The sequence below is a fragment of the Melospiza georgiana genome, chromosome 3 (genome assembly GCF_028018845.1).
Source record: "Melospiza georgiana isolate bMelGeo1 chromosome 3, bMelGeo1.pri, whole genome shotgun sequence".
Lineage (NCBI taxonomy): Eukaryota > Metazoa > Chordata > Aves > Passeriformes > Passerellidae > Melospiza > Melospiza georgiana.
The window spans coordinates 43,461,914-43,483,016 of NC_080432.1; the positions used below are offsets into that span (position 1 = coordinate 43,461,914).

The 21,103-nt window shown below is 35.2% G+C and overlaps 1 protein-coding gene across 2 annotated transcripts in view; it reads left to right on the plus strand.

The window, feature by feature from the left end:
• The window catches only part of BTBD9 (BTB domain containing 9), a 113,991-nt gene that overhangs the window by 69,494 nt on the left and 23,394 nt on the right, over positions 1-21,103 (plus strand). For both annotated transcript variants that reach the window (XM_058020004.1, XM_058020005.1), the window contains exons 9-10: positions 7,170-7,359; positions 14,749-14,856. In XM_058020004.1, the coding sequence (XP_057875987.1) occupies positions 7,170-7,359; positions 14,749-14,856 (298 nt within the window). The remainder of the gene's footprint in view (positions 1-7,169; positions 7,360-14,748; positions 14,857-21,103) is intronic.

Sequence of the window (21,103 nt, forward strand, 5' to 3'; positions counted from 1 at the left end):
ATAAACTCACAGAAGTCAGATCCTGAAGTTCATTGGAGAGAGAGTGTTGAGTAGTTGTCTAGGGGAGATTTCCCACAATTTATTACTTTTGGCATAAAATCAAGAATTTCAGCAAAATTGTCAGAATTCATGCTGGTTTTAAACATATATTTAAATTTTAAATATGTACTCGTGACAGATGGAAGGGAAAACAGTTTTCAAAATAGGAGGAGAAGGAAGATTTTTAGTAAGACATATTCACTTCAAATTTTTCTTTGAGAAAGCTATAATATTTAGCTGTGAAAAACCAAGACCCAGTTTCTCCAGCCTGTTCCCCATGCATTATACAAAGGCAAATCAAAAGCCTTCCCTTTGTTTTAGACAGTGTGCAAGCAGCAATGCAATTGCTATTGACTTCAGAATAGAATAAGCAGTAAGGAAGAACTGTGTTAAAAGAAAATATCTCCCTTCAGTAAGGTGTTTAGCAGAGAAACAAAGTATCTCAGATTCAATAAAACCATTGAGCTAAATTTCATAGTTAGCACTGCCAGCCATGAGTTTTTAAAAACTTCATACAAAATCAGTTAGTGTGTACAAATATTTGTATGTATTTGATTTCAGATGATAAAACTTATTTAGTAAATGCTCAATTTTGGACTTAAATAATTTTGAGTGTTAACACAAAGATTGTTTGATCATAAGTAGGCAAGGCAGTAAATCCACAAGTTCACTTGTGTAAGTGAACTTATACTGAAAGTGACTCATCTTTCATAGACTTAATTTTTACTGGTTGAGTGATCATTCTGGTGAGGCAAACTGTTTGATCTCTTTTATCACTTCTTAAGTTTCAACGGTAATCTAGGGGATGAAGACTTTATATGGATTTATTAAAAATTCTCTGTTTGAGAGAATGGTTTTGTAGAATCTTACAGGTGAATAGGATTTGGCAGCATAATACTGAGGGTTTCCGGTGTTAATGGTGATTGGTAATCAAGGGCAGCTTTGCTGTTCTTCAGTATGGGTCAGTCAAGATGTTGTGCTTGTAAGTCATTTGAAATTATCAACAGTAAGGAAAGAGAAGGGCCTGTAGATTTACACAGGTTTTTATATTTAAGGGATATTAGTCAATTCAATTGGTAGAAAGTTAAAAGTAAGAATTTGAGGAGCAGTTAATTGAAAGTGGCGTGTGGATAGTCTTCCAACTGTCAGTGAGGTACCAGCAGTTGTATACATGACCCTGCAGAGTTTCTGGTGAGAAAGATAGAAATTGAAAGATCTGGGGACGAGTTGAGGCCAGTCCAGTTGTTAAATGGAGCAGGGACACCTCTGACTGTCCATCAGAATTTTTGGCCATCAGTATTGCCTATTTAAAATTATTCTCAGCAACTTTGATCCATCAAAGAGATATTATGTCTATTCAATGCTTTTTTCAGTGTGGTGATTACCATAAGGTGCCATATTGTATGGCTTCTGCAATCAAGCAGACTGCAAGTCTAAAGTCCACCTGAGTAAAAACTCAGTTTGAGTACCAGTGGGTTGGCACAGATTTATTTTATTACTGTGATGAGGATTTGTAATGTTTGTTTCTGCTTCTGAAATGACCAGATAGGATAAAATGAACTGAAAGCAGTTAGGAAAAGTCAACAAAATATAAGAAAGTGCAGTAATCAGAGCAGATTGCTTTTAAGCTTGACTGAGTAGAGAAACTTTAATCTTAAACCCTTGAAAAGCAGTTCATTGGGTTCATTGCTTATCCCATATGTTATTAAATGTGGTATTTATTAAATTAGGCTAGAAAAAACACAGCTGCTGTTTCTGTACTCTGTTTTATTAAAAAAATCAAGTATTTGTCAGCCCTAGAAGGCCATAAGTTCCTTTCAAAAAGACTTAGTGACCCCCACTTCTACCAAAACAACACTAAAGATAAGATGTGAAGATTTGTCATTTGAAAACTCATTCCAGAGAAATGTGGCCTCTGAGGTATTTGGTTAGAGATGTTATAGAGACTTGAGAAATTATTTATTTAATTTTTGTGAAAGATACTCAACTTGATCAGAGAGCTGTATATATGAAGAGTGTAATTTATCAGATATATTACTACTGGTACATAATATCTATGTGATGGCCATCACCATACAGTGAAGATTAGAAGGCTGGTAAACAAATAATAAAAATGAAGTGTTGTTTCATTATAACAACAATTTTATGTTGTTGTGTTTTTGTTTACAAGGTTTTAATGAAAAATTACTAACTTTACATATTACAATTAAAAGTCAATGTGGAAGTTGATTTATACAGTTGCTTTGTACAATACTGGATGTGGTACTAACACAACACAATGGTAGCTGAGTGGCACTTTTGAAGCAAAAGTAGCAGAAAATGCTCTTTATAGCACTGCCTGGTCTTTAAGTGTTGGTTTACAGTTTGTTGTCTTGTGAAATGAGGTGATAGAAAGGAATGTAATCAAATGAAATTATTTCCCTAATGCAGATATTAAGGTTGAGATGTATTTTTCTTTCTGGCACAGCATTATTTCTAAGTGTGTAAGTTAGCAGTTTTCTATATTAGATTCATGATATTAACATAACTCTTTTGTTTAAAAAGGATGCAAATATTCTTTAATCTGACAATCATAGTGCTTGCTTATAATGAACTACTTATGAAGTTTTGAATGGTCTTAAGCCATTGCTATATAATCTAGAATTCAAAACAAAAGAATATTTTCTCAAGTAAGAGACATACTGCTTTGGAAGCAGTACCTGTGTCATGCAATATATTGTAAAATATTCTAATCTGTCCAGTGGCAAAAAGTTACAAGAGTTAAAGAGCTGCTTCTGTGCAAGGCCTCTTTAGGTTTCTTGGTGTTTTTTCCCCGCCTTAGTAGAGGAAAAAGATTCCTCTTTTCTGCCTCAAATGGAAAAAAAATTTATAATTTCAGTGTCCTGTAATCCTCAGTGCCAAGAGGCAGTCAAGGATTATGTGGGCTTGACCAACCTTCTTTCTGATTTTGAGCCTGGTGAAGGGCATTGGGAATGCAATGTGGATGGTTTTTCCATGAAGCAGTGTTGGTCTGTGGTCTATCTCAGTCTTTCAGACTGTCTTGTAATGTGTACAATACACATGAAAGAGAGAACAGTGAATAATGACTGAAGAGCAGAAGATGGATGTAAAAACATTGGAATGTCCTTGGTCACCCTCTGAGGAATGCTGTTCAGTTCTTAGGAATCATCATGAACCTTCATTTGTGTGCTGTTCAATGCCTTAGGAGAACTTGTTTTAAAAGGGATAAAATGATACAAATAAATATTCACTTGTCTTTTACTCCAGCAGTTATTTAGAAAAAGAAAAAGAACAAACAAAACTGAATGTTTAACAAGGAGAAACCAGTCATATCAGTTTCCTAGTGTGTGGTTCAGCTTTGTAAAAGATTGCTTTGTCTCTCCCCAAGGAAGCAGTGAAAGATGCTGGGTTTTGTCTAGTTTAATGTTGACTCCACACAAAGCTATCATATTTGGTTTATTCCCTTTTGAAAAGGGGTCACATTTTCTGAAACAATGCAGGCTTACCCAGCAGTATAATTCAGCTCTGCTGCAGACATAGCTTTAGGAAATTATGAAAAATTGAACACAATCTAAATACTGCAGGATCTTTTTCCCCTTTCTACAAGAAAGGGTGGCCACATGGTTGGTTTTGAGAGAGATCTGTTCATGTGGTTCCAGTTCTTTTTTTTTTTTTTAATCCTTTTCTGTCTGTTTCCCGTGCCACAAGGAGGGATGCACACTTCCTAAAACAGCTGATATTTCTGACAGCCCTCTGCAGATACAATGTTTAATGAAAGAGCCCTGTAGCAGCCAATTAGTTGGCAATGAAAAGTATGGCCAGTTCTGGCGACTTGAATGGTTTTGTTCTAATTTACTGGATTAGGAATCACAAACTGTAGCAAGTATCAAGTGAAAAATCAGCCTTCTCTGAAGATTTTCTACAATTTCTGACAATTGGACAAAAGCACATATTAGTGGGGTTTTCTTTTCCAGCTAAATATGGCTTGCAGAGCTTGCTTTTCACTGAAACAGGTGAAGATACTGTTGATATTTGTTTGAAGTTGATATTTTTTAACTCTTGATTTCTTTGAATACTTTAATTGAAGATTCAAATTAAATATAGTAATTTCATCAGCAAGTTTCAACTCAAGAAAATAAGAAAGTATGTTGAATGAAAGGGCATGTGGCTGTACTTTTAATTAACTGAAAAGTCTGTAGATTTCTCTTTTTTTCTACCATGTAGCAAATAAACAAGGGCAAATTCATATATTGAATAAAGATTAGACTTAACAAATCTTTTGGCATGTGGAAAATAATGCGAGCAAAATGTCCATTACCCATTTAATTCTTTAATATAATATGATCAAACTCTGAAATAATCCTTGCATACTTAATTCTCTTTTTCTTTAGTTTCAGCTTTCTATTTTCCTACCAGCCAGGAAGGAAATTTATGTCAGTTTAGTAGATGTTCAAGTAGAGAATGAGTGCAATTCTATAGTGAAAAATTGAACGATTGGAAGTGAGCTTTTAACAGATATAATCATGAGAGGAAAATCACTCCTTCATACTAACTAAAACAAAATTATGCTTCTTCTAGTGTAATTGCTTGTTTATAGTTTCTTCACAATGGTAGTTTAGTGTCTTAAGAGAATTCCCTAAAATGAACAATTTTGTTGCAATGATGACACATAAGCAAAGAACTTTTGACTATTGCCTAGAGTGCAGTATAAATATCTTCAACAGTCCATAATGCTTTAAATTGCTGCTTTCCTATAAAATAAGACTATGTAATAGATCTGCTGTCTCCCTGTATGTTTATTTTCATAGTTTCTTTGAGGTTTATTAATGGCTGATTTTGTAAACCAGTAGAAATACCCACTTTGTTCTGTTCTTTTCTGTGTTGCAAAAAGCTATTTGAGGATTTTCTTTCATATTCCCACCCACCCATATTGTAGTGAAGTCACAGTGGATGGACAGAAAGCAAAAGCTGACCTGTCCAGAATGAGAGATAAAAGGAAGTAGTCTACACTGAGATATGGAAGCTACTTTGCTGCAGCAGCATTAGCTTTTTTATCTGAGTGCTTCAGGGGAAAAAAAAATTCGTGTGAAAAATCAAGTATGCTAAAAAGACAAAGAGAAACAAGCTTAAGGAGTGATAATATGACTGAGGCTACAACACGCTTCTGGTACATTTTTATCTTGGAAGATCTCTAAGGACAGTTGAATAACATATCTGTCTTGTCTTTAAATATAGTCAGTATAGATGACCCTTAGGCCATGTCCTGAAAATTGCAATCCTTTATAAAAATACCATTGCTAGAATTATATATACTGCCAGTTCTTCATCACTCCATACTGCAGCATAAGAGAAAGAGACAAGAAAGTAAGTTTTAATAAATGTTTGATGCTGCTGTCCTGTAACCTCAATCGCTTTGCTAGCACACAGTCTTTCCTGTTCCATAAAAGCAAATCAGACTTTTCACCCCAAAACTGTTGTATGAACAGTAGGGGAAAAAATTGTATTTGTAATCTTCTCTTTTCTCTGACAATATGTAATAGCTGGATAGCTGGTGGATTTTAAAAAAAGGAAACAAAAATAGAAACATGACTGTTGGTTTTGACAGTTTCTATTTGTAAATAAGTGACCTAAACGGAAGCAGATATTCTAATGGGGAAAAAAAAGACAACCAAAAGACTTGAAAATACAGAAGAGTCCCCACCAGATGGTACTTTGAATAAATTTATCAAGTGTATATAAAAGATAATGAACATTCAAAATAGGGAGTGGCAGACCCCCTAGGGAAAAGGAACAGGATGGCACATTCTGCGCACTTCAATTAGTCAGAGTCACTTTCTAATTAGCTGTTGTAGGGAAGACCACAGAATTATGTTAAAAGCACACCAAGACAGTTTCTGTACAGTTTTTAAGGAGTTTGATTAATCAGGGTAGCATCTTCTTAGGAGCGTCATAGATTAGTGCAGAAATCTAAATGTGAGGAGGCACAGGGTGACGCTCAGAGGTCATGCAGGCAAAATATTGCATGAACTGAGCTGCACTACATTCAATTAATCACTTAGCTCAGAGTGTGTCTGCAATGTGCCATGGAGCCTCAATATAAGCATTGATTTTGACTCTTCTACTCATTTTCTTTTTTACCAAGATTGGAATAGCTTCCTCTTCCTATTAAAAAAAAAACCACAAACCAGCTCTATGTAGAAGATGCTTTAAAGTTTATATAAAATGAATACACAAATAAGTTCCTTTGCTCCCAGGGAGGGAGGAGAGGAAGAAAAGGAAGTCTAGACTAATTTTAATTCAATGCCAGTACTCCTAGTTCGCAGTGTTAGGCTTTGCTTTATTGAGATTGTTCCCAGTGAAGTACTTCTAATGTCTAACACCTGCTCTCCCATAAGAATCTAAGAATTGTCGAGTGCCTCTTTTCAGTAATTGGGGAATCAGGAGATTTCTAGAATAGTGAAGTGGTGATTTTAGTAATTTTTTATGAGCAGACAGAGATGATAGTATATTTGGTAATGCAGTAGCTTTTCCAAAACTGATTGTTTTTCCACTGCCTTGGATTACTACTTTGCAATGATCTTGCAGTTTCTTCCCATTTGTTTTTTAAAATGTTTTGGTTGGTTAGTGGCTTTCTTAAGATTATTCTTCTGACACCAGTAGCACAGTGAAATCACAGAATTCTAGCTCTTCATGGGAAATTATCTCTTTTTTTGCATGCTGAAAACTCATACAGTTATCTCTGAAATTTCTCATAACTATGTTCTAGTCATTTTTGAATGTTGTAGTAGGGGGAAGATTCGTCATGAAAACAGGAAGAAATTCTTTCAAAATTTCTAAAGTTTTGCAGTACAAGATATTTTTTTCCCAATTGTGTTAAAAGAGTGCTTTCATATCACCAATACTGAAATCCATCTGTTAATTTACCAAGCTATTCTGGAATCAGTGGTAATAAAAAGGATCTGTACCACTTGTTCATAGTTCATTTTATGTGAGTTAAATTTCCTTCCATTGATTTTATTTTTAATTTTCTTTTTTTTTTTTTTACCAGTTCTTCTCCAGAAATAAAGACCACTGGCATCTGAACTGTTTTCTGACTGTATGTCTGTCATCTTTGTGTTTTTAATTTACAGTTCCCACCGAAAATGTTGCGACAATTGCAGACTGTGCCAGTGTGATTGAGGGCGTGAGTCGCAGTCGCAATGCCTTGTTGAACGGAGACACGAAGAACTACGATTGGGATTCGGGGTACACGTGCCACCAGCTTGGGAGCGGAGCCATTGTGGTGCAGCTGGCACAGCCCTACATGATCGGATCAATACGGTAGGAGGGTTTATTTTTCTCTAAATTAGGGGCCACGGTGAAATTTTTGCTGAGCAGTTATTTTCTTTAGAATGTATGACATTTGGAAATGACGTTAATTAGGGGGCTAGTTTAGTAGTTGTCACTTGGCTTCTGACTTCAGTATAACAGGCATGTTAAAAATTAAATGTGTGAATTATATATCGAGATACAGAGTGCAATTGCAGAAAATAATACTTTTCAGAGGCATAATAGTAGTAATAGTCAAATTATAAGATTAAAGTTATATACTTATTTTAAAATAGAATTTAATTGCAGTCTCACTTATGGTTAAGTAGGTGCAGTTACTGTTATCCACTTAATTCTGAAAACAATTTCCTTGAAGAAAATCATCATGTCAAGTCAGCCAGGCTTCCTTTTTGCTATACAATTACTGCTAGTTTTTACTTAAACATGGAGGGTGTAATAAAGGTACAGCAACCAGAATATTGATTTACAAGGCTGGATTTATGAATGTGTTTAGATTTGGATTGAAGTTCATTGGGCTGTTTCTACTGTAAATGTGTGTATACATATGCAGATGAAAATTTTGGCTGATGTAGAGATCTAGGAAATAGACAGGAGAGTCATATTTTTCACAGGTGAAAAGAAAAATATTCTTCCCAACTTCATATTCTCTGACTATTAATGTTTGGGATGTTTGTTTCATAAAATCAGGCATAGAAAACCTTGTCTTAATGGGATAATGGTCTTTGTAAATTTAGACTGTATAGTCAGGGACTTAATTTGTATGCTCTGTGACAGAGAAATAAAGATTTCTGAAGTTCAGAGTACCAGTGATCAAAGGCTGAAATCCCAGGTGAGTATTGGCTTGCAGACAGAGACCATGTACGTAGATATGTATTTCTAGGAGCTCAGTGCCTTCCCCCGTTAAGAGCTGCCAAGTGAGATTTGAAAGCTATTTTATGACTGCCAATTTCTATTTTGTGTGGTTTGGTTTTGGCCTATGGCGTTGTTATGATGGTTGTAAAACTCTGAAGATAGAGTTTGATATCAGCTATCCAAGCAAATCCCTAATCCAACAAAAGTAGTGTTTTGTGCATATGCAAGCTGTAGATGTTATGCATAATGCAAGTCCAGCATTGTACTCACTGTGGGAAACAAGTTGAGTAAGCGTGGTTGGCAACTTTCCACACTCATTTGAGTTTGGTGTTAATATTCTATTAAATATTGCATCTTAAGTAGAAAAACAAGCTGTACTCAGATTTCTTTAAATAGGTACATGAAAATGTAATGCTGTCATTTTCATGGCATTTTAAACTTAAGTAGCAGTTTTTAGCAGCAAGGCTTTGGCCATATAAAAGATGAAGAGAAGAATATGCTAACTAGAATGGATAGTTTCTCAGTTTCTCTGTCTTCCTATCTTACTGTTTTCTGATATGCTTCAATTGTTATCCTTCAATTATATATCCTTCAATTGATGCATTGTACCATCTTTTTCCAGTTAGAGAAAAAAAACTGAATTTCCTATAATAAATGCTATGCTATTGTTTATTCTTGTGCAGAAGATTTTTAATAAGTCTCTTTATTAAATGCTGTGTTAGGTGAATTAAACTTTGGGTTGCCAAGAAATGATAACTGTGTAATCAGCAAGTGTATAGAGCAAATTAAAAAAATAACCCAAACATTACGTAATTCAAAACTAATAGGCATTTAGTGATTTATGTGGTATTGAATTGTACAGCTACAGGTTCAGAATCTCATCTTTCTTTGGCGGTTTCCCTGCATGTATAGTACAAACAAGATTAATAGCTTACTTTACAAAAATAACAGTAATAAACATCATAGTCTGGGGTATCTTCTTACAGAGGAGACTACCTGCATTGCCTAGAGACAGAAACGCTAGCAGCATGTTAATTTTCCTTTTTTGTGTACTGCCCAGAAGAACAAGGGTTTTGAGTTGCAGCCATGTCTGTTGCAGATCATAGGAAGCCAAGGGAAGCTGCCCCTTGGAGTGGGGAAGTGAAGTTTCACTCTGTGGCATCTACAGCCTTGGCAAGGGTCTGGAACATGTTCTATATTATGCAGTGCTAAAGATGATGACAGTGGTCTCTTTATTCAGCATCAGGAAATCTATGTTTTGTACAGAAATCAAATCAAAAATATATAAACATAGACAACAGCAAAATGTCTTAGTATTTAATCTTTATGGAAGCAAGAAAATTTTTTTTGTTAACAGAATGTCTGCCACAACTGATAGAACCATATTCACTGCCTGTTTTCCTGCTGTTTGCTTGTATGAAAACTCCCTTGATCTCATGCTCCCACCTAATAGAAAAAAATTCCAGGAGCATTTGCTTTAGGCTGGCAGTACACCATGACTACAGAATGAATTAATTCTGCTACCCTGAGAAACTGAGTCATTATACCCATGGGTTTGAATTTTAAGTGAATAATTAGGAATTAAAGTATGTATCTTTTTAGTTCAGAAACACAAATGTGCCATTGAATATATTTATTTCAGAGGGGGTAAATATTATATAAACCTTTGAAAAAAGGTAGTAGCTGCTTTTAGTCTATAGAAATGGTAATATCACTGGAGAGAGCCTCTAAGACATGTTACCATGGCAACTAAATTCTGAGTATGGAAAAAAGACCAGAAGAACTATTGGTGTTCATATATGCCTTAGAAATGCAGAGAGTTGAATGTTTCAGGAATATATATTGTATGCATGCTTTCTGCCAAAGTCATTCCAATGTCTGAGAATCTTAGCACCCTTCAGGTTGAAAGGGACTTGAGGAAGAAGGCTTCTAGCATCAGGTTGTTTCTCAAAGGAGGGTCAGTTATGAAAAAAGACCATCCAAATCAAGGTTTTATGCACATAGGTCTTAAAAATTTCTAAGGCAGGAAATTCCACAACTTCTCTGGGTAGCCTGTGATAAGCTGTTCTCAGACACTGACAGGTGCTGCTAGGTTCCTCCCAGCCCCAAGCCTCCTTAGGCTGAACAAGCCAGCTTCCCCAGTCTCTTCCACAGGTGTGTGCTTCAATGTCATGAACATTTAGATGGTCCTCTGCTGGAAGTGCTGAGATGTATCAATGTTCTATTTGGATCCAAAAAGGGATGCAGTATCCCAGGCATGATCTAACAAGTGTCAGGTACAGAACAATATTCTCTTTCCATTGTTTTGCTGGCTCAGTTCCTGTTACTCTAGCTTCATAATTTTGTAACCTTCACTGCTGAGAAGGCATGCAGGCAACTAATGACATCTGTTCAGTTTGACTCAGGAATTTCATTGTGGGAGACCACATTGAAACTTTCTTAGTATTGAATACTTCTATTTGTATATAAATAATATATGTATATAGGTTGTTATGTATATATATGTATGTTGTTAGGTATGTGTTATGTATATACAAATTTGGAGTCTTGACTTCCACATCAAAATTTACTCAGAAATTCTGAAAGAGATCTAATGACAATCAGTGCTCGATACTATTTTCTAATAGAGAAGACATGGAAAACATGGAGATTTCAACCCATCTCTTTCAATCCAAACTATTCTATGATCCTATGGGTTTTTTTAAACAGTTGTTTGTAAATATGGTCTTCTAGATTATGAAATTTTAAAAAATATTTATGAGTTTTATTTTTTATTAGTTCTCAGAACAGTTAACAGAGTTATTGTTAATTTAGGTATTTTTTCCACATAGTTGCCTGTCTGGACGCAAAATATCTTTCTCCTTTTAGTCCCTGAAAAGGCCCCTATCAGTGACAGAATACTATAGTATGTAATTAGGAGCAGAAAGAATGCAACTGGTGTGTTTAACATAGTAAACACAATTTAATTTTTAAATGGCTAAAACGTGAATATTGTAGCAGCTGGCATATCACAATGACTTTCTGTCTAATTCTCCCTGCATTTGTCTGGACTAGAAATAGAGTACTATTATGCTACAGCCTTTGCCTGATTTTTCTTATAAATTAAAAAAATAGTTAGAGTGCATGTGGAGGAGATGGAATTCTATACCATAGTAATTTTCATATTAAAATAAATAGGAAGACAAAAAGTATGTCTTTAGAAAAGTATATGAACTACTTATCCAACTTTAATCTTTTTGAAGACTTTAATGCTTGTATGAAATTGATAGCTTTTCATATACAGAGTCATCCATAAATTACAAACAGCATCAGTGAACTTGAATGTATTTTCTGTTTGCTTATACCATCATCATATACATCTCTTATGCTTTCTGATTTTCCATACCATTTCCACTTATGAAGCTTTTCTTTCTTTGCTGCTGCTCATTTTCTGTGCTTGCCTGACTTGAGAGTAAAATCATGACTCAGAATGAACGATCATAGGAACACTTATAAAATAGGCAGAAATTTTGTCTCCTTTATAGGATCTTTGTAGGAAGAAAGTTTCTTGCAGGGTAACTACTGAAACATAAATATCTGCAGAAAATTGAAGGAGTTTATAGACAACCAGAGGCAAAAATGCAGCAACAATTGTATAAAAAAACCTCCTTCCATGGGGGTGTTCTTCCTTTTCCTTTTTCTCTTTCAAGATGTGTTGCTACTTCATGTTTTAATTTCTGTCATTTAGGTTTCTACAAGTATGCCAGTGGTTTATGAACACAGTACTGTCAAATAGTTATCTGTATGTTCTCTGTAGTGACTTACAGTACTCAGGAAGCAGGTGTCATCCTGTCAGGTGCAAGACTATGTTTGGCTTTCTGCTAGCACCTTGAGTAAATGTAGTTATATAGCAGTCTGAACTAAACAGTTCAGACTATATAATTTTTTTACAGAATTAATAATTCAGCTATATAATTTTTTTACAGAAATTTAAAAATAAAAAGTAAGCACAGACAGCAGAAAATGTTTTTAGCAATGCAGAACATTCAATCACAGGGTAACACATGACATTTAGGGACATAACTATTTAAAAAAGTACTGCAGCATTTTTTTTTCCTGTAACAGGTAGCCAGTATAATCATTTTCCTATGCCTGCAATGTGAAGTTTGATTCATATTTGAAAAGCTTTTATCTTATAAAGTGAGGCATTGTGGACATGTGATGTAAACAGCAATGTCATATTAAATGATTCACAGGCTTAGGCGCCAGATACCCAAAACAGAAATGTGTTTAAATCTCACAGTGTTGCAGGGTGTAAGCTGGATAAATCTTCACTCAATTTTTCTTTTTCAGTCCTGAGGGTGAGATACACTAATGAGCTAATTTAATTTTTTTATTTCAATGTGCAAAGTCCTAAGAACATGGGGGATTTTGCCATAAACAGATGCATTTCCAATGGGTATAGTTCTGATTTTTTAAGTGGAATATTCTCTTTCTGGTCATTTAATATTCATCTTAGCAAAACATAGCTTTGCTAAAAAAGTTCAGCATGGTAATTTGCCTGTAATGTGTCACAAAGATTGTTGTGCCTGGCATAAAAAGTGGCCTTTGTGCTCAGTGTGCACTGGTGAATATTTTAGTTGTCACCAGAAAGTTTTTCACTGCTCATCCAGAAAGTCATTTCAAGCAGAGTAAAATTCCACGTAAGTTCTACTGTCAGTCTACATCCTGATTTTCTCCTAAAAAGCTGCTAGAGAAGAAATAACTTTTTATTTTCCTTCAGAAGTATCAAAGTAAGAGAAATCTACATTTAGCATTCATGCAAAGTCACTTTGGGAAAGATGCTGCTGACTTTAATTCACTCATTATTTGATTTATAATAATTCTAAGCCATATGATTTTTAAACCTATTTAATGAGATTCAGTTGATTTGGAAGAGATCAATTATATATTTTTGAAAGGAACAAATATGTCCTGTTAGACTTTTGCTTTAAAACCAAGCCAGCTATGTTTTAATTATGGTATTGTTAGTTGAAATTACAGTCACCAGTGTGCTTCTGATATTCAAACTCTTGATCATAGCTTTGAAAGCATGGATCAAGGAAACAGCAATGAGTCACCATGATAAAAAGGATTCTATCAAAAAGCATAATTAGCTACATTTTGATAGACTTTTTGAATGAAAATAAATTTATGAATGTTTTTTATTTTTCCTCTTTTTATAATTTAGAAGACTTGGTTTAAATATAAATGTTAAATCAATTCAGGACCTGTTGATTAGTAGCAGTTACCAAAAAGAGGACTGTAATCAGTAAACTTTTTTTAAGAAAATGCTCTTTATTCAGTGTCTTTGGAGACCTTTTGCCTGAAGAAAAGCAGAATGGGGATAGTCAGATGAAGGAGAGATATTGAAGTTGAGTGGTTGTGTTTTGGGGTGTGGGATGTTTTTTTAAGATGGTTATGATGCCACAGACAACTCTTCCTTTTTTTACTAAGTCAACTCTGAATTTTTTAATTTGCAAATAGACAGTATTCGTATGTGCTAAAAGACTTTTGTTGAAAGTGTTTTCATTTAGCTTCTTAAAGTTACTTTTGACAGCATATTATTTCTGATAGTATTAATGAGTTACATTCAGCATCTAGAGAATTTGTTATGAATCTGCTTGACCACTAGACCTAATTCCACTTTTAACACTGGGATTTCAAAAGCTGAAAAGGAAGGCCTGAACTAGGATGTTTCTCTTTGTACTTGGTGTTGAGAGGCTTACTTTGAGTACTGTGTCCAGTTCTGGGCCAAATATCTCTTATAACAGGGGGATAATGCCCATATAAAGAAAAGTAAAGAAGATACATTTGCCAGATATGGTTTTTGGTAATACCTGAGCTAAATGCCATCCCTGATGCTTTAGGTCTTCTTCTCTGTAAGACAAGTATGGAAATCAAAGGCTATTCAATATCACTTAGTGCCCTTTCTGAAGGGAGTGCATGTTTTTTAGAATTATTGTCTTTCTTTTTCTTCTGCCTTTTTAGCAATTTGTTTAACAGTTTATTGCATTTTTTCCTTCTTCCTCTGATGAACCAGGACTAGGAATTCCCATTTCCTTACTTTTCAAAAATATATTTCTGATGTATTTTCCAAAATCAGAATAAAATACAGTTAAGAAGGCAGCATAATCCTTTTAATCACCTAATTATTTTTTCTGTCCTCTCCTAAACTGTCTTTTTGAAACAGATCTTTACATCATTTATTAAGAAGGCAATGCCATGTGGCAAATCAGTTAAAAGTAATTGGATCAATATAGTAGATTAGTGTTCATAAGTTGGTTATTACAAGCTTGTGAGTCTGTTGCTGGCCTCAGGATAATAAGAATGGAGACACCGTAGTTTGAGATGGCAAAAACAGTAAAGACTTTGTTGAGTGTTTCAGGTACATTCCATAAGAAACAGTTACATTTAGAAAGGATTAAGTGGAGAAAACAAAAGGGCTGGAAAAATTTAAAAGTTGGTTTGGTGTTTAATTTTACATCTCTAAAACTTCTTCTTATGTAGGTTGCTACTTTGGGATTGTGATGATCGGAGCTACAGCTACTACATTGAGGTTTCAACAAATCAGCAGCAGTGGACCATGGTGGTGGATCGCACAAAAATTTCCTGCAAGTGAGTTTAGTTTTTTGACACTCATTGGCACAAATTAAGAACTGGAAGCTGGGATTTTTGGTGGGATTTTTGTTCACTACTTACGTATGTTACTGTGAAAAGAATGATTTATATCATTGCGTAACCTGTGGATTAATGCAAGACTTTCAGAACCAATTTCTTAAGATTGGTTCTGGATCTTCAGACAATCAGTTGGATTCTTCATGCATAAAAAGTCTGCCTACTATATATACCCTTGGTTTTGTGATCACTGCAAGTTAAACTGTGTTTTTCTGGAGGTCACATGTTTATGGTGACCCTGGATGTCAAGCCACCCTGCTTTGAGAAATGTGGTAGGAGAGGGAAGAGAGCATACTTGATAAAGGATTTTGCTACTCACATGTCTTTCTCCCTTACCAAAACTCATTAATGTATTGTATCACATCTGAGGAGAGTGAGGGTAAGGACCAAATCATAATAGACCACATGGTTGCCAAAGCTTGATCTTGTCTCTGTTCAAAAGTAGAGTGCTTGACTTATGCACTGAACACTCTGCTTTTGAAAAGCACCCTTCCAGAGAAAAAGACTGCTCCTTAAGCAGAGATAAAGAAGAGAGAAAAACTTTCATTTTCATTTGAATATTTAAATTAGAAAAAAATCAATCAGGCACGAATACTTTCCAACTGTATACTCTCCATTGGCCTTACTGCAGTTTCTGCTGATAAAATCCATTCCTCAAGTATGGATGAGTAATTTGGTGCCGAGAACTTTCTTAAACCATGTGATGATGATTCAAATTCCTAGCAAAGAATTATCTAGATATTGATCATAAGACTGAAAAGACAGTCTGCAAATTCATATACTACATATCCAGAAGCCAGGTATGCTCAGCATTCAGTGAAAGTTGATGGGGTATGATTCCCTGATTAAACCCCTGGGAAGCTCAGAATTATAAAAATCTTACATCTTTCATTTTCCCTGAGTCAGTTTTCCATGAGATGTGTTTTCTTTCTTTGGACAAAATTCAAGTCATCAGCTTATATGGGGCCAGCCCCCACCCATCTTCTACTTGTGCCAACCAAAACAAAGTGATTTTATAAATTCAGAGACACTCTGCATTCTCAGTTTGTCACATCAAGCAAGAGAGTTATTCAGTCCTTTGTAGCAGCACTGCTGACACATTTTTCTAAAGTTTGTATTTCATCCCTTAACAAACAGTGTGACTCAAATGCTTTACAACACACTCTGGATGTGTTGGTGAAGGAGAACTTGACATGTCCTTTCAGTGCCTGTAAAGGGCAGGGTATTGATGAGCAGAAACCTGGGTTCTGCCTGCAGGTCTGGAGAACGATTAAATCTTCACTTGTTCTCAAAGACATCTCAGCATAATAGATAAAACTCGTCTTTTTGTCTGCCTCCAGCAGTGGGAGCACTAAAAGGCTGAAACCACAAAAGGAAGAGAAAGAGATATCAGGAATCTGTGCACTTTTTCCTTTTACATTTTGATATTGAAAGCCTTTTAACAGTCCAAAGGAGCACTTGCTTAAGTATGCACAGTGTAGGTGAAATTGCTGATAGACTGCCCAGTTCAAATATCTTTTCACCATGTTCAAACCATGCTTTTTTGCTTTTTTTGTTATTTTCAAAGCCTTAGCCTTGAGCAAATAAAGCTACATCCCTGAAGTAAAGATAGCTGCCTTCTTTGAGTATACTTCAAAATCTTGATTCAAAACATAGATACTCTAGGAATTCTCAAAGCTGTGGCTGCATGAACAATTTTCATGTGGATTAAAGAATTGCATTCTGCCTAACTTCTTGCTCTGACAGATGTGCAGTCAGCTGGCATTATGCCAGTCTTTATTCTTGAAGTCTACAGACAAGGAGTGTCCTAGCATTGTCTGTACCTGCTTTAAACAGATAAAAAGACCTGATCATGAAGCTACCAGAGTTCACTGGCCATCAAATTTCAGGTGATTTCTTTGCATCTGATAGCATTTTTTACATTCAGTTTATATCTCTTGCCTTTATGATCAGAAATATAGATTTGGGTTTTTTCAGTCAAAGAAATCTAAATATGTTTCATTTTATTTTCAGGTATGATTTGCAGAAATGCTGAAGTTACTTCAGTTCAAAAAAATACTTGAATTGTAACAGCAGATTGATAACCAAGTATATGTATTATATAAATATATGCAGTAATATCCATAGTATCAATATTTTTTCTCTAGTAAATATGTTAAATATATAAAATGCTATATAAGTGCCAAATGCCACAAATGTTAGAATTGGTCTGTAAAGAAAAGAGTGTTGTCATTTCATACAGTGTGTAATTACATACAGTACTGGCACACTCATTTTCTTTACTGAAAAATACTGAAACACACAGTATGATCTAAAAAAGCCATACTCCTAGTGTTTAAAAATAGTGGGATGTAGAATAGAAGAGACATCATCATTCAGTGACTCATGTGCTGAATGAAGGCCCTCACTTAAAATTGTTGGGTAAACTTTCAGTGTGATGGTAGAGATTTCTTAATGAAAAGGGAAAAACTGAACCAGTCACTGCCTATGACTGGTGAAGAACTATTTTTTGGGTTAGTTTCTGTAATTAAAAAAAAAATCTCAAATTGAAAATCTGGGGATGCTTGCCATGAAAACAAACAACTTGTTTTCACTTCAGATTATTTTAACAATGATAACAAATAGAAAAGATAGATTTGGATCTTAACCAAAATTAGCAGATGCTGGTAAAGTGGAGGTGGTACAGTTTTCTGGTTTACTGTCATAGTGTAACAGTGAAGGTACTCCTGCTGGATGCAAAGGATTTCTTTTTTATCTGTCTGTCCTTCCTCTTAGCATTACAGTGATAGTTTTAGTCTATCTCTGAATGCCTTCTGTTGCTGATTTACAGGCTCCCCAAGGAAAAGGAATGATCAAACTGAAGCACTGTGCTTGGGTTTGACTCACCATCAAGTTTAGGCAGACAGTTATAATGCCTACATTTGGCAATTTTTATTAACCAGACTAGAGCATACAGGGATAGAAACACCAGTACCCTCATCTCTTTGTTCCCTGGATGGTTTTGAATGCTGTGCTCCTCTCTCACTTGGGTGAAACAAAACAAATCTTTTGCTAATTTGTGGTCCAATTTTGCAGCTATTTTTTTATCTCAGCCAAATCCTGGGTTTTTTGATGAATATTTGACATCCCAGCTTGAAATTAACTAATCCTCTGTTGGTATAAAAATTGTCTTCACTTAGACTTGTGTCTTTGTCTTTGTTTAAGGAAAATAAGAAGTAGGTATGTCCTTCCATGGGATTGTGGTTGCCCACTTGACTTCAATATACATACTGGAGATGGAGTGCAATATAAGTGATTGATAAGGTCTTGAAATCCTGAGGTTACCCTTTCTGGCATTAGTAACTCACTTGCTTTCCAGTGTAGAAAATCAAAGTGGATGTAGTGAAAACATGGGAGAATTTCACAGGGGCCCACATTTGAAAAGACAGAATACTTCAATGAGAAAATTTGCATTACTAGTAATATTTCCTATTAGTTTTCCTGTCTTCTAAGATGTGTGGTTAAGAGTTCTTTTTATGGATAAGACTTTTGGCCTTCACTGTTTGCTGCCTGGTTTTATGGCTGCCTGTTCTTGCAGTGGAGTTAGACTTTTATGGAAGTCATTAGCTTGCTCTCTTGCAAGTGTTCTGTGAGGTCTCCAAATAATTTTCACTCAATTGCTGGCACAAAGGGGAGGATGAACTGTCTGCTGAACACAGACCTCGACAGACACCTTTGATAATCGGGAAGTGGAAGAAAAAACTATAAGAAAAAAATTAAATTATGTTTAAAGAGCATGCATTGGTTTTGGCAGACTACTGAAGCATGAACTTCCCCTTTAAACTCTCAGTGTGCTCCTTGAGGTTGTTTTAATGGCATTTTTAATGTAGTGTTTTGTGTAAATTAATAATTCAGCGCTCAAAGGCGGGAAGTGACAGGCTACTCCTAACCTTTTCTTCTCCCAGTTTTAAAAGGCTGAAGAAAAAACTGGATGTCTGTTATCTTCACAGGGGAAGCTTGTGTACCTTCCCTAAGTGAGAGCCAATTTATGCATACTGGTTGTGTAATTGACAATTTTCACATGCTCTGTGGAGACTATTTTTTTTTTCTTTTCCACAATAAGCTGTTTTTCTCTACACAGTATGACAGTAATGAAAAACAGTCATGTTCCCTTCTATTTTTAAAAACATTTATGATAAGTGGACTTGAGCGTGTTAGTGTTGAACAACAGAGACTTGCACTTGTTAGGAGAATTTGCTGACAGAGTCTGAAAGTCAAATGAAAAACAAAAGATGCCAAAGGCCAGTAAGAGAACCAGACCTCAGAGTTAATGACACTTCTGATAAAATAAACCCTGCAAAGACAAATACTAAGCAGGCTATCACAGTGCTCATCAACTCAGTATCAGTCTTCAAAGTTCTCTGCTTTGTAGTTATTATGAAATGGATCTAATCCCTTGGCAGCAAGCATAGTATGTTCTGTCTAATACTGTGATGGATTTTGAGAGACAATGAATATTGGTTTTAGATGGACAGTTCTAAAGCAGTTTGTATCAACTGTCTGTATGGCTAGTTGAGATTTTCTCATGGCAGGCATTACTTGATTTCCAGGAGGTTTGTAACATACTGCATTGTACATATATTTTTAGTTCTTTGTTATTCAGAATGTTCTGCTGTTATAAAGGTGTAAAAGCTTACAAACTTAATTTTACGTTTCCATTGCTTATTGAGTTTTTATTGTATAATAGCTATTTCAATTCTCAGTTCAGTTCCCCTCAAATTTTTTCTCTGTAGTTCATGTATAAATCTAATCAATAGTTTCACATGAAACAACCTTTGGAGTGTGGATGCAAAATTTATTATCAAAATTTACTAACTGTCTTCTGATTTTTTTTTCAGAATAATTTTCAACTTTTGAGATTTTTGCTCTTGTCTAGTGTTTCATATTTCTTCCTCATGACATATGTGCATTTCAAGTTTTCATTCACTACTGTATTTTATTTTATGATAATTCACAGGTAAAGAACACCTAGAGTGATCTAGATCATGCACTTAACAGTCCTAAACCACTTTCCTGATGTACAGAAAAGTGTTTTCTATGTTGTCTGAGGACTTCTAGTGAGAAAATACTTCTGTTCTTAGCAATAATAGTAGCAAACTCAAGTTGGGATTGTTTTCCTGAGTATACTTTTGTGAAACCAGGTTAATATCTATCATTATATGATTATTAGTTCTGCTATGGAGGTAATATTTGACGTGTATGAATATCTTTCCTGCGCAGGGCAAATTATGTACTTATATTTTTAGTTTCTTATATTTAACCAAAAACACAGCAGTTTTTTATTCCTGTCCTCTTCTAGTTCCTTCACTTCACTATATGATCCCATTTCTAGAATTCCCTTGCATCAGTTTTCATTCATCATTATTCTCCTTAACTACTTCCACAGAACTGTTTTCTTGCATAATAAAATGGCTGGAAATTTTCTCAGCTCTCTTTCCCGCTGCCTGTATGCCTGCATCACATTTCTTCTGTTGTTTCCCATCAGTTTTGCGTGCATCTATTGTCCTGTCATACCTAGAATGAGAAAATATTTTTCCTGATTTCTGTGTAGTCCTTAATTCTGTCTCATGCCTGAGCTCCCAAGTGGCCGGGTGGAACAGGATAAAAGGACTTGTTCTTGTCCCTCTGGTGTCAAGCAGATTTTTTTGACCATACTTTGTCGTATTTGACATAAAGTTAATTTCTCAGCAAACCTCTTCTTTACCTCTTCTTCTGCCAATGGAGTATATTTCAACTGTGATTCATACTCTTTATTTCACATGAAGCAAGTTTTACAGCAGCTCTCTGAAATCCAGATGCCTGCTCCAGGATTGCCGAAGTCACTGTGGCCACATTCAAACAATACAAAATGAAATATATTCATGCAAGATGTCTGGGAAATTGCTACACTGTGAAGCTCAATTTCAAGTCTCACTTCACAAAAATAAACTAAGAGTTCTCATTAGTCTGTTCATTATCCCGGTAGTAATGCCTACTGGAACAAGTCAGACAGATATAAAGGGTCATTTTGTGTAATTATTGAGCTTTTAAGCCCTGCACGATAGAGGCATTGAAGTACATATTTTTCCCTGTGTTTATATGCTTACATTTTTGAATTATTCTAATAAGGCAAAAGAAGAAAGACTCCAGCTTCACAGTGCTGTCTTAT